Below are 16715 nucleotides of genomic sequence, written 5' to 3'. Positions count from 1 at the left end.
GGGGGGCATGGGGCATGGCATGGGGGGCATGGCATGGGGGGCATGGCATGGGGGGCATGGCATGGGGCATGGCATGGGGGGCATGGCATGGGGCATGGCATGGGGGGCATGGCACGGGGGGGCATGGCATGGGGGGCATGGCATGGGGGGGCATGGCATGGGGGGGCATGGCACGGGGGGCATGGCACGGGGGGGCATGGCATGGGGCATGGCATGGGGCATGGCATGGGGCATGGCATGGGGGGCATGGCATGGGGGGCATGGCATGGGGGGCATGGCATGGGGCATGGCATGGGGCATGGCATGGGGCATGGCATGGGGCATGGCATGGGGCATGGCATGGGGGGTATGGCATGGGGGGTATGGCATGGGGGGCATGGCATGGGGCATGGCATGGGGCATGGCATGGGGCATGGCATGGGGCATGGCATGGGGCATGGCATGGGGGGGCATGGCATGGGGCATGGCATGGGGCATGGCATGGGGGGGCATGGCATGGGGCATGGCATGGGGCATGGCATGGGGCATGGCATGGGGCATGGCATGGGGGGGCATGGCATGGGGCATGGCATGGGGCATGGCATGGGGCATGGCATGGGGGGCATGGCATGGGGGGGCATGGCATGGCATGGGGCATGGCATGGGGCATGGCATGGCATGGGGCATGGCATGGGGCATGGCATGGGGCATGGCATGGGGGGGCATGGCATGGGGGGGCATGGCATGGGGGGGCATGGCATGGGGGGGCATGGCATGGGGGGGCATGGGGCATGGCATGGGGGGCATGGCATGGGGGGCATGGCATGGGGGGCATGGCATGGGGGGCATGGCATGGGGGGGCATGGCATGGGGGGGCATGGCATGGGGGGGCATGGCATGGCTCTGCCCCAGCCCAGGCTGGCCCCCGGGGCTCCTGGGGATGCTCCATGCGATCCCTGCGGGCTGGATCCCTGCGGGCTGGATCCCTGCGGGCTGCCCCTCCCGGACCGGGCACGTCAGGGGGTTTTACAGCACAAACCCTCCCACAGCTCCCCCGCAGGGCTGGGCAGAGGCCAGAGGTACTCACCCAGCCCCAGGCACGACACTCTCAGCCCGGACTTGCCGAGGTTTCTGGAAGGAAAAGAAGATAATTAGAAAATGCAGTTCAGCCCTTGAGGGACACGCAACTCGACCCCAGGGGAAGCCAGCAGCTGGAGAGGACAAGCCACAGCTTTTGCCCAAATGCTGTGTTTTCCTCCAGAAGGGGCAGATCTCCCACAGTGGGACCTGGGCACCCAGGCTGGGGAAGGGTGGATGTGCTGCCATCCTCCTCCTCCTCCTCCCCGAGTGCTCCGGGCTGGGAATAAACCCAAGTACACTCAGCTGTACCTCACACCCACCATCAGCCGGGGTCCCACAAGCATTCCCTGCACTTCGCAGCACCCCAGAGCGCTTTGGGTGGGAAGGGCCTTACAGCTCATCCCCTTCCACCCCCTGCCACGGGGCAGGAGCAGCAATAAATCACTGCCCACCCCTCTGCTGCAGGCACCTCAAACAGTCCCTGCACCTCTTGCTGCCCTGGTGAGTTACCTGAAGCCACATAAACTAAAGCAGAAGGAAAAGCCCAGCTGGCCCCGGCAGGCTCAGGGGAGGGGCTGGACAGCACACCCCAGGCTGTCACCTGTGCTTTCAGCCCGTCCCGTTTTCCCACGCTGGATTTCCTGGCCGTGACAGGTTTTCATTCCTACGGCACAATTTCCCTGAGGAGCGTCCCGGGGGGGCAGGAGGACCAGCCCAGCACCAGCCAGACCTTGCCCATCCTCCCACCTCTCCAGGACCCCTTAACGCACTGCTGCACCCAAAATTTAGTGCTGCTAATGGGAACGTGAGATGCTGGGAGACAGGAACCTGACCTGCAGGACTGTCTGAAAAGCTGCAGCTGCATCTCCAGCCCCACGAGCCCCCAGGCTCAGAGCACAGCTAGGGCTGGCACTGACCTCTTTTTGTGTGTGTGTGTTCTATTTTTTCTTCTTTCTTCCTTTTCTAGTTTTCCTTCCTTTTTTCCCCCTTTTTTTTTCCTTCCCATCTTTTGAGTGCAAGCACAGCTGGAGCCTGCTCACCAAACCCATCCATGCCCAGAGCAGCACAAATCCTCCCCATCCTCCCCAGCACGACTGGAAGCCTTGGGAGGGTCAAAGGCAAAGCCCCAGAGCTGCAGCATCGAGGGCAGGAATTCCAGGCTCCCAGACCCATGGGATGGGGATTTCTGCATTCCTTCTGGACCCAGCCCACACACCCCAAAACACCCCTTGGAGTCAAGTGCTGCTGTTCATTCCCTCACAGCTTCCAATTATTTTATAGGATTTTAATCCTATTTCACACTGACCTGATCTTTGCTGCTCAAAGTCTGCGGGCGCAGCTCAGTCTCTCCACATAAATATAAATACACATCTACACATGCACCCTTTATCTATATTTGCACACATATATATATATTTTATGTACCCCCTTTGCACATACACCCTTCAGCTCTAGGCATATACATGCCCTTTATGTGTAACCTTTCATGCAAATGCCCACATATACCCTTTAAATCTCTATGTTCATGGACACACCCTTTATGTAGCTACACCCAGAGGTATTCCCAGTATCTATGTGCAAATGCAGGCCCTCTCCACACATCCCTTTACACAGCCCTATGTCAGTGTATTTGCATGGACACACAGTGTGAGTGCATCTCTGGGGTGTTTCCCTGCATTTATAGGATCCACCACCCCCTGGCAGCGGGGTCTGTTGCAGGGTCTCAGCCCAGACCTCAGCGATCGTCCTGTCCTTCCCCACATCTCCCCCGTGCCACAACGCCAGGGCTGGTGCCTCCCCACTCCAGGCAGCTTTTGGGGTAAAACACACCAGGTTTGTTCCAGGGGGCAACACCCCTGTGAAGAGTCTGCTCAGCCAACAAATCCGGGCAGAAATGCCGTGTTTGGATTTCCAGAGCTCTGCCATTTGCTCAGCGCACACCTGACCCGGATATTTGGGAAATTGATGCTGGAAATGCCAAATCCCTGCAGGGCGAGATCCCTCCTGCACAGGGAGCTGGGAGGCTGCCGGGCAGGATTGCTGAGCCCGTGGCCCAGCCTGGAGAGCACCCCCAGGTGTGCAGAGGGGCCCCACCAGCACGGGGAACTGGTCACACTGGTGGGAACTGGTCACACTGGGGTGTCTGGCCCCAGCACAGAGCCGGTGCTGTGTAAGAGCTCACTGAGCCCAGCCCTGCTTCCTCCTGCAGAGCAGGAGTTTGTCTGGAATTCATCATTCAAGACCTGCTTCCCCTCTGCCTCCCGACACAGAAGAAACAAACCAGCAAGAAGCCCACAAAAACCCACCAAGCAAATACTCACATACATCTGCACCCATTCTGCAGCACCCAGCTGGATGCAGACGGAGGTAGAGCAGACAGACACACAGACAGACACACACACACGTGCCTGAAGCTGCACAACTGCCAAGAAAAATCGATGGGCTGTCTCCAAGAAACGGGGCAGTAAAAGCTCTTTGTGCTTCCACTGCACTAATTCCGGGCTCAGGGACAATGAAGCAGCTCCGTGCCTGCAGCTGAACTGGCAGCAGCCCCACAGCTCCCCGAGGCTGGCTGTGCTGGGAGCAGGGCTGGGAGCTGCTGGGAGTGGTGAAGGGAACAAATCCCAGCTCTTCGGGAGCACCTGCTCTGGCCGTGCACGGCTGAGCATCCTCGGGGACAGCTGCTGGGTGCCCGTGCCAGCGAGCTCAGGGGGTCACCCCAGCCTCTGGGCTAGAGGGGCTCCAGGAGAGCTGGGGAAGGGCTTGGGACAAGGGGGAATGGCATCCCACTGCCAGCAAACAGGGTTGGACGGGACGTTGGGAAGGAATTCCTCTCTGTGAGAGAGCAGCCATCGGAGAGGACAAAGCAGGAGCCTCTGGTCTCTGAGGATCACTTTGCCTGGCCGAAGAGGCTGATTTCGAGTCAGCTCTGACCCATCCTCTCCTGGTTTCCATGAGCACAGCCATCGTGCTTCTCCTGCCGAGAGCCCCCCGTGCTCTGCAGGCGTGGAGCAATGGCTCTGCTCCCACAGATCACTGCCCAGCCCCAGAGAACACAGGCTTTTCTGCTGCTGGGCCCCTTCCCTGCAGCCACCCCGGTCCCCCCAACACAGCTGTGACCTCCCAGTCTGGAGCTGCCTCCTTTTCCTTGCCTTTTTCCCCAGACTTGCACCACAGGCAAGGCCTGAAGGTGTTCAGCACCTCAGCTCGGAGCTCATTTAAAGCCAAGCAGCATCACACTGCTGTGCTGCCCAAAGCTGGGCTACTGCCGAGCCAAGCCTGGCCACTGGAGAGGCCTCACAGGGGGATGGGGTGGGGACAGGGGCAGGAAGGAGAGGTTTTGGGGCAGAGCATGGCACAGCCCCTCTTGGTGCCCACAGCAGAGCTGTACAAACCTCCTGAGGTCACCCAGGTCACCAAAACCCCCAAGGCAGGACAGCGACAGCCACCTCAGCCCACGGAACCACAGGGCACTGGTTTATTCTGGGGAGAGAATAAACTGTCTGTAGCTCTAAGATGTATTTTAAGCTTAACTTCAAACCTTTCCAGTCTCCGTGTCCAGGGAGCAGCCTTGGGACAGGTGAGCGCAGTGTCTGTGCTGTCCTGGGGCCTGGCACCGAGCAGGGGACAGCCAAGGACGAGGGGACCTCAGCCCCCCGAGAGCCCCGCTCTGGAGGTGGGTTTCTCTGGGCCCCGCCGTGCTGGCACCACCCAAGGGTGACATTTCCCTGCCTAGCGGGAGCCTGGGCTGGCACCACGTCCCCGCAGCAGCAGCCTGGTGAGCAGAGCGAGCTCTGAGTCACAGCAAACACAGCCTGGAGCCTGGCACGCCGCTGAAAACACCCCGAGGCGCCCAGCAGGGCGGGCAGGGCTGGCATCTCCCTTGACTAGGCTTTTCCTCGCTCCCGAGGCATCCCGCCAGGCTGGGGCAGGAGCCCTGCAGGGAGCCGGGGCAGCATCCCCGGGAGCTGCTGCCAAGCCCAGCCAGACCCAGGTGCCGGGCAGCAAAAGGCTGGCGAGGAGCTGCGAGCCCAGCCCGGGACAGCAGGGAAGGGGTGGCACCTTCCTGCCGGGCAGGAGCCCCGGGATGGCACAGCCACAGGGCTGCTCACCCCCTGCCCGGGACAATCCCAGCCCCGCTGCTCCTGCCTCACCCTGCCCCACACCCGCAGCATCCTCGGGGCCTCCGTGCCCACTGGCTGGTGGGGTTTTCCCTGGGGTGAGCTCAGGCTGTTGCCCCATGGGCAGTGTCCCAGGTGGGCACCAGCTCCGCAGCTGGAGGGGCCATTCCAGCTGCACGGAGACCTGGAAAACTCAGCTCAGCTGCTGCCAGCCCTTCCCAGGCTGCAGCAGAGGGCAGAGCCCCTGCCTGGGCACAGGTGTCACACCTGGGCTCACAGGCTCGGATCCACCTTGCCCGACTCAGTCCCAGCAGCCACGCGGCTCCTCAGCCCCCACCGGGACCACACCTGGCTCCCCAGAGGAAAACCACGGCCCAAACCCACCCCAGCAGCCAGTCCTTCACTCATGCAGACACGCTGCCCACAGGAGACACTCTGGCTCTGCTGCAGAGCTGAGTAATCCCCAGGTAATTACCTTGGTAAATGCAACGGGTCAAATGTAAGGGGCTGGCACCAGCCCGTGCAGGACAGGGAGGCACCGGATCCAGCCCTGAGGACACACCCAGAGCTGTAAAACTCCTCCAGTCTGGGGGAAAACCCATCATTTGGCTTGTCAACCACCAGCTGCGAGGACATGATGGGCAAAACCAAGGAAAACCCCAAGGGATGCATCCAGATGGGAGTGCTGGGGGAGGAGGGCTCGTTCTGTGGCCAAGGAAAGCACCAGGGTCCACCATGCACACTAAAGGTCAAGGTGACATTTTTGGCTTCAGGAGCCCTGCAGTTCAACATCAGAAAGTCGAGAAGTGACACAAAGGGAAAGGGAGGACTAACACATCCTGCAGCAGCCCAGAGGTATCTGGGATAAAACCTGACAGCAAAAATGGGAAATATCACAGGTTTTCAAGACTCTTTTAACTAAAGTCAACATTACATACATAATCCGATCTTCAACCAGGGCCACATTACAAGGAAAAATCTCCTGGGATTTGGTTTCACCCTCCTTTGCTCCTGGGAAGTGGATGCTGCACAGAATCCTGCCCTAAACCAGCAGTGCCCAGCCTAAACCGCCCCGAGCACAGGGCAGCAGCGAGGATCGAGCATGACATGGAAAATTCTAATTGTGCCTCTTCCCTCACCCCATGCCTCCTTCAGGGTTTTCATGGGAATCTGGAGCTGAATTATTCCCTGGGAAGGGTAAGTGCTGACTGTGCAGGCAGAGCTGAAGGAGAACTAAAGGAATTGTAATTTATATATGTACATAGAGATGTGGGATGAGGCTGGAGCAGAGGGCTCCCAGGGGAGCAGGCACAGGCAGCCTGGGGAGCCAGGAGAAAGAGAACTGGAGAGCAGGGGCCCTGGGGAGGACGAGGCTCAGCTCTGGCAGACTAATCAAGGCTTTAGGAGAAAAAACCCAAGGTGGTGACATCTGTGTGACCGCCCGCTGCTGAGGCCATGGGACAGCAGAGCCCTGCAGGGGGGACACAGGCACTGCCGTGGGGGTGCCCGTGTCCCCTCCTCAGGAACCCCTCACCATCCCTGTCTGATTCCCCTCCTCAGGAACCCCTCACCATCCCTGTCCAATTCCCCTCCTCAGGAACCCCTCACCATCCCTGTCCAATTCCCCTCCTCAGGAACCCCCTCACCATCCCTGTCTGATTCCCCTCCTCAGGAAACCCTCACCATCCATGTCCAATTCCCTTCCTCAGGAACCCCTCACCATCCCTGTCCAATTCCCTCCTCAGGAACCCCTCACCATCCACGTCCAATTCCCCTCCTCAGGAACCCCTCACCATCCACGTCCCAATTCACCTCCCTAGGAACCCCTCACCATCCACGTCCCAATTCCCCTCCTCAGGAACCCCTCACCATCCACGTCCCACACCCACGGTGCATCAGCTCAGCTCCTGCAGGGCACACGGAGCTGGAAGAGCAGCACAAAGCCCACACAGGGACACAACCAACACCCACCCCCTTGCCCGGCAGAGATTTATGGCCTGAGACACTTGTGCTGCTTAATTACCTCGTTAACCTACAACCGGCTCCTGTGTCCTTCAGGGACAGAGCAATTACAGCACAATTCCCTTCCTCCAGGTGGGGATTTGCTTCCCTGCTGCCCTGCTCTGTTTGCAGCAGGGACAGTTTGGGTTTGGCCTCTTCAATTAACACCGCCAAATCAGCCCAAACCTTCCCTTCCCTTCCCCTGCAGCATTCCCAGCTGGAAGGGATCAGGATAACCATCCTACCTGCTTGTTTATCTGTGTATCCATCCATCCATCCATCCATCCATCCATCCATCCATCCATCCATCCATCCATCCATCCATCCATCCATCCATCCACCCACCCTCCTATCTATCAATCTATCAATCTATCCATCTATCCATCTATCCATCTATTGATCTATCCACCCATCCACCCTTCTATCTCTCCATCCACCTCTCCATCTCCCATCCATGCATTTATTCACCCATCCATTTCTCTGTCTATCAGAAATGACACAGAAAAGGAGAGGTTTTTCCCCCTATGCAAAACCAGAAGTTTTAAATAAAATCTCTGCAACAACACATACAATGACTAAAACATTTTTGAGTCCACACCCACAGAAGAATCACCAGGCTTGGGAGAGCTCCACAGAATTCAGATAAAGCTGCTTTTGGCTTGTTCCAAGCCTGGTTTCATTGCCCTGTGTCTGTGCTTGTGCCCACAGCAGCCAAACTCGACCAAAATAAAACCTGAGGGTTTTATGGTCCCAGTGCAGCAATCTGGGGGCAGGTGACCCCCAGGGGACCCCTCACACACCCCCTCGCAGGTGGGGGGATACAGCCAAACTGGGGAAATCACGGCACAGCTTTCCTGATATAAATTGCAGAGAGTTTGTCTTATTGCTACAAAAATATGAAAAAAAAAAAAAAAAAAAAAAAAAAAAAAAAGAAGAAGTAAAAAAGTCACTGCTCCTGACGCTGGTGGTGGGAAAACAACGTTGCTTAGAAACATCCCCATCAGGGCTCCAGAACCGCTCCTTTCTGTGCAGAAATGAATAAAATATGTAATTTATTCCCTGAAAAAAGAGCCTGTTTCAAGAGACACCAAAATCCTGATGAAAGCAGAGACCCTCCCCATCTCCCTCTCCCACTGCAGCTCATCTGACGTCCTCACCTGTCACCTGTGGAGTGGGGACAGTGACACCTGGCTTGGCCTTGACCCCAGCTCCATCCCTGGCTCCTGCAGGGGAAAGTAGCAGGATCCCAGGATCCCAGCACGGTTTGGGTTGGAGGGACATCAGAGCCCCTCCAGTGCCACCCCTGCCATGGCAGGGACACCTCCCACTGTGCCAGGTGCTCCAAGCCCAGTGTCCAACCTGGCCTTGGGCACTGCCAGTTCTCTGGGCAGCCTGTGCCAGGGCTTCACCACCCTCTGTTGTTTCTCCCCAGCATCTAATCTAAATCTCTCCTCTTCACTTTTCCAGCTGTTCCCGTGTCCCATCACTACCTGCCTGTGTCTAAAAGTTGCTCTCCCTGTGTTTTACCAGCGCCCTGCATGTCCTGGAAGACGCTCAGCTGGTCCTGACACCCCGGGTACATCCACTTGTCACGATCCATCGGGCTCAGGCTCGCAGGGAGCCGAGGCTGGGCCCCACGGAGGTGCTAATTCTCGCCGTTAATTAACTGGGGTGCTTTCCTGCTCTCAGCGCTGGGTTTCCTCCGGCTCCCTCGGCTCCCAAAGCCCTGCGGCTCTCGGGCCATCAGGAGCAGTCCCCGGGCCAGGCTCCGGTGGCCGGAGCTTGTCTCTGCGTGCAGAGGCAGGAGAGGCAAATGCTGCTTTCCGTGTCTCGTGTCGGGGACAAAACACTTCCCAAAACGCGCCCAGCAGCTCGCCCTGGACTGGCCCGTGGTGACTGCAGCGGTGCAGCCGCAGCTTTGGGCTGCCCGGGCACTGCAAACCCCTCTGCTGCACTCATGGGGGTGACGGGGCCCCGGGACACCCGCAGCACCCGGGCAGGGACAAAGCACGGCGCCCCGCTGCTCCGGGGGTGCCGCGGAGAGCGGTCACTGCTGCGATGGACTGTTCGGCGAGGATGGGGTTAAATCCGTCAATAACGCAGAACAACAAGGGTGGGGTTGAGCAAACCCTGCTGGGCAGCTTTCCGTGCCCTGGCACAACCCACCCGCCTGCTTGTCCAGGGAAATACTCCCTGTTCCCAAAGGGAGCCTGTTTCACCCCAAAACCAGCCCAGCTGCTCCGTGCCATCCACGGGAGACAGCGCAGCTGAGAGGGGCCCGCCTGTGCCCCAGTGCCACCTGTGCCCCAGTGCCACCTCTGCCCACAGTGCCACCTGTCCCCAGTGCCACCTGTGCCCACATCCCCACAGCATCACCTTGTCCCCACAGTGCCACCTCATCCCCACATCCCCGCAGCATCACCTCGTCCCCACAGTGCCACCTCGTCCCCACAGTGCCACCTCATCCCCACAGCGTCACCTGGTCCCCACGGTGCCACCTTGATCCCCACAGTGTCACCTGTCCCGGCAGTGCCACCTCGTCCCCACAGCAGCCCGTGGCCCTGGGACCTTTGGGTGCCCAGACCAAGGCCCCGCGTCCCAGCCAGGGCTCCCTGTGTGGACAGAGGTCGGGACAGCTCCAGGCCAGAAAGCTGCAGCACGGAGAGAGAATCAGAGTCACACAATGTCCTGAGCTGGAAGGGACCAGCCAGTCCCAGCCCTGGCCCTGCACAGCTCCCCGGCAACCCCACCTGTGCAGCCCTGACAGCGTTGCCCAAGTGCTCCTGGCTTGATGAAGTTTGGAGATTTATGCAAAGCATCAGTCTCGGGGACTTTTTACCTCTGTTCCCAACTGCTGAGCAGCACAGATAAACACACAGAGCTGCAGCAGCTGGACCAGCGTAGGTGGCCCAAGCTGAAAACACAGATTTCTGCTCTGCCTTGAGCACGTGCATCCTTCACTTTGCTCTGGCATCCAATCTGACACCTGCACGGTGTGACAGTGCTCGTGTTTGCTGCTCTGCAGGCTGCTGGGAGATCTCCTACCTGTTACAGAAACAAAAGGGAATTGCATTTGGGTCACGTGCTGCAGTGGCAGTGCAGCTCCTGGAGCAACGCTGCTTTCCTGCTGTCAGGGCGGGAGATCACGCAACCCCAGGACGGTTTGGGTTGGAAGGGACCCGAAAGGTTATCCCGTTCCACCCCTGCCATGGGCAGGGACCCCTCCCACTGTCCCAGGTTGCTCCAAGCCCCGTCCAGCCTGGCCTGGGACACTGCCAGCCCATGCCCAGTCCCAGGTGTCCCTCTGTGCATCCTCCTGGCCCTGCTGCAGGCAGGAGCAGGGGCGCAGGATTGGGTCAGTGATACAAATCAGGAAAGGGAGCTGCCACTCGTGCAGAAACTGCAGAGACAAGACAGGGCCGTGCTGAGGGGCTGGGGAAGGGCACTGGGGAAGGCAGGAGGAGGCTCCTGGGCAGGGGGCACCTAGCTGGCACCCAGGAGGGGCAGCCAGCCCAGGCGTGGATGGCACAGGGGATGAGCAGGTGCCTGAAGGGCATCCAGCCCGCGTTCCCTGGCTCCCTCCTCACTTCCCAACTCCTCTCCGGTACTCGTAGGGCCACCGGCTGCGTGGGTGGTCGCCTCAGCTGCAATTCCCCAGCGCTCTCCCGGGCTGCAGGCTCACAGAAGTTGCAGATGAGTTGCAGATGACGCACTCAAATGTAGATAAGGCAGAGGAGACGGCCCCGAGCCCGCGGCCACCCGAGCCCTGCCCGGCCGGGCCCGGGTGCCCGGGGAGCCCCAGCTGCGCGGTCACCGGGGGGTGCGGGGCCGGGCAGCGGCGTTCCCCGGGAGCAGCTCCTGCCCGGGGCCCGGCCCAGAGCATCCCCAGCGCTGCCCACGGCGCTGCCCCCGCCGCGCTTCGTCACCGGCCGACCCCGGCTGCAAGGGAAAGAAAACCTCTTTGTCATTCTGCAGCGAGGCTTTCAAAGTGCAGGATTTCAGATGGCTGAGGGGATTACGTGATCCGTGCAAAAAGCCCTTGGTGGAATCAAGTTACTGCCAGAAATGAGAGGAACAGGGAGAGCTCCATCCCATCCCGTCCGTGCGAGGCGTGAGCGCTGCCCCCGCTGTCCCCTGGCGGCCCCCAGCCCTGTGGGGCTGCTGGGGATGGACACAGAGCCCTGGGACACGCCCTGCCCCGCCCGCTGACCTCATCCCACTTTTTGGAAATCAGTATCCGAGCCATGCCTGCGCGCAGGGGGCACAGCCCCCAAACCCCCCAGGGCTGGGAACCAGAAACGCCATCTGCCCTGCTCTCCGTGCCACCTGACACCCAAAGAGGCAAACTAAAACCAGGAAAAGCCTGTCGGGGGGCTGCCTTCCCCATCCCTCGGCCCACCTTGGAAGGCATCAGTGACCGAGCTGAAGTGGGTGAATCAGCTGGAAATGAGAAACAGGAACTTTCTCCGTAGGCAAGAGAGGTTGATCCTGACACAGTCCTGGGACTGGGAATGGGAAGGGATCTGAGCAGGCCCAGGGTAACTCTGGGCTCTCAGCACAGCCCAAGGCAGCTCCATCCCATTGGCATCTGGGAGCACCCTCAGGGATGGCCCAGGAAGAGGAGACTTCCCTTTGGAGGGACAATTTATCCTTGCAGCAATACTTAGGTAAAGGCGATTTGCAGGAGTTGTTATAAAAACAAGCACCCTGGGGTAGGGAAACCACTGGGAAAACTAATGGAATTTATGTTTTAATTACTGCGCAGGACTTCTGCTTTTTGATAGAGAAATTACATTTTTTGAAAGATTTGAAGAATTGCTGAACAAGGGCCTGGAGTGACAGGGTAGGAGGGAATGGTTTCCCACAGCCAGAGAGCGGGGATGGATGGAATATTGGGGGAAAATTACCACGTTGGACAGGGCTTGGAGCAACCTGGGAGAGTGGGAGGTGTCCCTGCCCATGGCATCCCTTCCAACCCAACCCACTGTGGGCTGATTTGATGGCTCTGAGAAGCAGCTGCAGCAGTCTCCCAGCCAGCACAGCTGAAGCTGTTTTTCTGTGTCGGTTTTTATGGCTAAGTCAATGCCAAAAGGAAAATATAGGTATGCCATAGAATTTTTATGACTTCATCCTCAAAATATCTCCAAAGCAGCTTGTTTACATAAAGGGCACGTTTTCCTGGTGGCTCTCAGGAGCTCTCAGAGGAGATCCAGGAGGCCAGCCCAGCTCTCCTGCCCTGTGCAGACACCATCCCCCCATTGCAGCCAAGGCTCTCCACGTGCTGCACCAGCTGGATTTAAGCTGCTGTGGGCCCTGCAGAGACTCTCATACCAATCCTGAATTTTGTAACCAAAACCAAGGATAAACCTGCTCCAGCTTCCCTCTTGAGGAGCTGCCAGGGACAGGGCACCAGGACTTCAATGGGGGCATCCAGGAGCTTCAGGACCTCATTTTCCATAAGCTTCCTGCTTCTCCTGCTTCTCAAACCCTGTGTCCCACAGATTATTTCTGTCTGGACAGAGCTTTGCCAATGAACATCTCCCAAAGCTCGTTTGCAGAGCCCTGAGGGAGCACAGGGCCAGCCCAGAGAGGGATCAGGACACCAGGCCCTGCTCCCCTCCTGCCTGAGTGGGGTTTATGGTGCTACAAAAGTAGTTTGAGAAACAACTCAAACACATTTGGATGCTTCGAGGAGCAAGTCCCACCCAGGGCATTTTCCTTTCCTCAAAGACAATTAATTCCTTAACAAACACATTCTACAGAAGGTGTTTTGTAGCGCTAGTCTGAAATAAAAATAAGCACGCTCAAAATTCCAATTGGATTTTGCCAAAGCAGCCAGGCTAAAATAATACATTTTAAATGTCTTAAACTGTGCGCTTCCCAAGTAATTAAATCACAGCGTTCCTGCACGATGGCTTCTCTTCCATCCAGTTAAGCATTAGATTAAAGTTGTCAGGCAGCCTTTAGATGGAAAATACCAGGCTGCAGGGAAGGGCTTGCGAGGAGGCCGAGTTTGAGCAGCCATGGGGCAGGACCTGCCCAGCCACCAGCACCAGCCTGGGAGGTGCCCCACGCAGGGGACAGCCACCCACTGCCACCGCCCAGAGAGGGGACAAGGGTGTGGGGGCACAGGAGTGGCAGTGCTGTGACAGCCACTCATGGGGGATGGGGACAGAGAGCTGCAGGTGATGGGGACAGCCACCCACGGGTGACAGGGAGGGTCATCCACGGGTGCCAGGGACACCCACCCACGGGTGCCAGGGACACCCAGCCGGGCCGCTCCGTGCCCTTGCCCCGGCCGTGCCCCCCGGCCGTGGGCGGCTCCGCGGCGCAGCCCCCGCAGCTCCGGTGCGTTATTTAAAGGTTCCTCAGCACGCCTCCGTGGTTTCCCTTGCCAAAGCCGAGCCGTGGGAGCCGTGCTCTCCGAGCACCCTGTCCTCCAAGCCAGTCCTGCTGTGCCCAGCTCGTGGCTCCCCTCGGGATCCCAGCGGCGCCCGGTGCCCCCGGTGCCACCCGCACGGCGGGCAGGGCTGTCCCCGGGGCCACGCAGCGCTGGGCAGCAGGAACCCCTCTGGCCGCAGGGGCACAGCCAGGCTGGGAACGGGAGGAGCAGCCGGGCAGGGCCGGCACCGCCCGGCAGAGCCAGCTCTGCTTTAGCTGACATCTGGAGATGCACCTGCAGCGCTCACACCAGCCCAGGCACCGGCAAACGCCCCATTTACCCTGGAATGGTGGAATTGTTGGGGATGGGCAGAGCTGGGGGATGGCACAGCCAGCCCCAAGGCAGCACTGCCAGGGAGGAGGGGGCCCTGCCAAGCCCCGTGCACTGGCCTTGCATTGGAGTGGAGCTGGTGAGTAAACGTGTGTCCAAACCTGAACAAATGTGTGTCCAAACCTGAACAAATGTGTGTCCAAACCTAACCCTGCAGCCTGATGAGAGCAGAGAAACCCAGACCCCACCAAAGCCCGGCCTCACCTCGGAGCTGCGAACTCCCGGGGAGCCGCTGGGAAGGGGAAAGCAGCACAAATCAGCAGATTTTGTTTACTCAACTGGTTTCTTTTCCTTCCCCTTTGAGTTACTCCTGCCTCCTTTGCAGCCAATATAAGCTACAGTCCTGGGGGGAAAAGCATTGTGAAATCAGCGTAAATCCATTCTGTTCACTGGATTAATCTTAATTTCCAGCAGAAAAATGAAGATCAGACAATGAGCCGTAAAAGTCAGCCTGATGTGGAGAGTACTGAAACAATATGGAACTTGATACCAAAATAATTGTACCATTTGCATGCGAGAGTTTAAAACTGCTCATAATTGCAGCAAGACTTAAATAAACCACAATTTCCTAAATATGTGAGGCAGTTATTATGGTTAAGGTTTGGAAACAGAAACGCAGGGGAAAAGGAGACACAGCTCCCGGAGCACTACTAAGAAATTCCTGCTTCCACTTGCACCCCTTGGCAAGCACAAGACGTAACTGCGATTCCCAAAGGAATTCTGCAGCCCAAGGTGACCCGTGTGCGTTTCCCAGCCCATCAGCCGGGGGCTGCTCTGGCCTCCTCCGAGCCCAGCCGCTGGCAGGAGCCCGGGACACCGCGTGCTCCGCGGGGCCGTTCCAGGGTCAGTGACGGCCCGGTGCCGCAGAGGGAATCTGCATTTTAACAAAGGCTTCCTGCTTCCAGCCCCGGGTGACCCGGGCGTGCTCAGAGCAGCGGAAGGATGCTGGAGGCCGATGCTGCTCGCCCTCTCAGACCCGCCCGGGGCTCCGGCCCCTCCCAGGCTGGGATCCCTCCTCCCCTGCCAGCCCCGGCAGCTGCTCCAGGAACCCCTCCAGGAAGGGCTGAGGGATGTTCCACGCAATCACAGGATCATCACAGCTTTGGAAGGGACTTTAAAGCCCTTCCAGTGCCACCCATCCCAACCTTCCACAGTCCCAGGCTGCTCCAGCCTGGCCTTGGGCACTGCCAGGGATCCAGAGGGCAGCCCCAGCTGCTCTGGGCGCCCTGTGCCAGGCCCTCCCCACCCGCACAGAGAACAATTCCTTCCTAAAACCCACCCTAATCTCTCCTCTGTCCCAGGGGATGAGGAAGAAAGCAAACTTTACTTCGAGGTTTATCTGCCCAGATCACCTTTACGTAATTCCAGTGCAAGCAGCTTTTCTTCCACAGATTCCTCCCTGTACCTTCGCCATCCCCACATGCTCAGCTCCCTCCAGATTTGAAAACAATGCTGGGTAGGGACACAACTCCTTTCTGCCCTCCCTTCTGCTTTATTCCCTTGTTTTTCATCTCTTATCTTACAAACGTTAGTAACACTTCTCTAATGAGGGAAGATTCTCACTCCCTTGGGTGGGAAGTATGGGTTTCACCTCGGGGGATGGTGCCCGGCCTCTCCTCACCCTGCCCAGGCTCCCCGGAATATGAACTCCACCAGTTTGCCTTTGCAGATATTTTTTTTTTTTGTTTAGGCTCGCGCCGCAGTTAATGGTCAAAGCTGCCTCCATCAATTATGGATGAACACAAATAGATAGTCGTGCTCTCTAAATTGGGCCCCTCGTGCCCATGCGCAGGCAGGGCTCGGCAAAAAGGATTATTTGTGAACTGCTGACGGCCCCAAATCGGCCCCGCAGCGGCGGAGCCCGGCACAGCCCAGCTCCCAGCACATCCCAGCACATCCCAGCTCCGGGCACAGCCCAGCGCCCAGCACATCCCAGCACATCCCAGCTCCGGGCACAGCCCAGCGCCCAGCACATCCCAGCACATCCCAGCTCCGGGCACAGCCCAGCTCCCAGCACATCCCAGCTCCCAGCACATCCCAGCTCTAGGCATGACCCAGCTCCCATCACATCCCAGGTCCCAGCACATCCCAGCTCCGGGCACATCCCAGTACATCCCAGCTCCAGGCATGGCCCAGCTCCCAGCACATCCCAGCTCTAGGCACAGCCCAGCACAGCCCAGCTCTGGGCACATCCCAGCTCCGGGCACATCCCAGCACATCCCAGCTCCCAGCACATCCCAGCCCCCAGCACATCCCAGCTCCAGGCACATCCCAGCACAGCTCAGCTCCGGGCACATCCTGGGCACAGAGCAGGCTCCTGGGTAGACAGGGTGCTCTGGGCAAGGCTTTGAGTGCTGCAGCTGGGATGGATAGGGGTGGTATCAGAGTCTGGGAATTCTAGAAGGGCCTGGGCTGCACGGGACCTCAAAGTCCCATTGCCAAGGCACCAGCAGCCTCGTTGTAAAAACTTCTTCCTGAGATGTACATTAAGGTCCGAGAACAGGCAGGCTGGTGCCAGTCTCACTTTGAGAAGTTGTTCCCTGCGGTAGCAGCGCCACGTCTCAAACAGCCCCCAGGCCCAGCAGCAGGGCTGGATCCATTTTACTGAAAAGAATTTTAAAGAAGATACGGCAAATTAGGAGAGGGGAGAAGCCGGGCTGTGAGCTCTGCATGGTCCAAAGCAGGGGGAGACCCGGGCTGCCGTCCCTCCTCCCTGCTGTGCATCGTCTCGGGAAGCAAAGCCACGTCCTTTGTTTCCAGCA

At 58.7% G+C, this 16715-nt stretch overlaps 1 protein-coding gene across 2 annotated transcripts in view; it reads right to left on the bottom strand.

Annotated features, from left to right (window-relative positions):
* The window catches only part of KCNAB1 (potassium voltage-gated channel subfamily A regulatory beta subunit 1), a 60030-nt gene that overhangs the window by 23992 nt on the left and 19323 nt on the right, over positions 1-16715 (bottom strand). For both annotated transcript variants that reach the window (XM_068200145.1, XM_068200146.1), the window contains exon 2: positions 1067-1110. In XM_068200145.1, the coding sequence (XP_068056246.1) occupies positions 1067-1110 (44 nt within the window). The remainder of the gene's footprint in view (positions 1-1066; positions 1111-16715) is intronic.

Source organism: Anomalospiza imberbis, chromosome 10, assembly GCF_031753505.1.
Source record: "Anomalospiza imberbis isolate Cuckoo-Finch-1a 21T00152 chromosome 10, ASM3175350v1, whole genome shotgun sequence".
In the NCBI taxonomy this organism is placed as follows: Eukaryota; Metazoa; Chordata; class Aves; order Passeriformes; family Viduidae; genus Anomalospiza; species Anomalospiza imberbis.
Note: the sequence above shows the minus strand (reverse complement) of the source record. Positions and strands in the feature narration are given on the sequence as shown.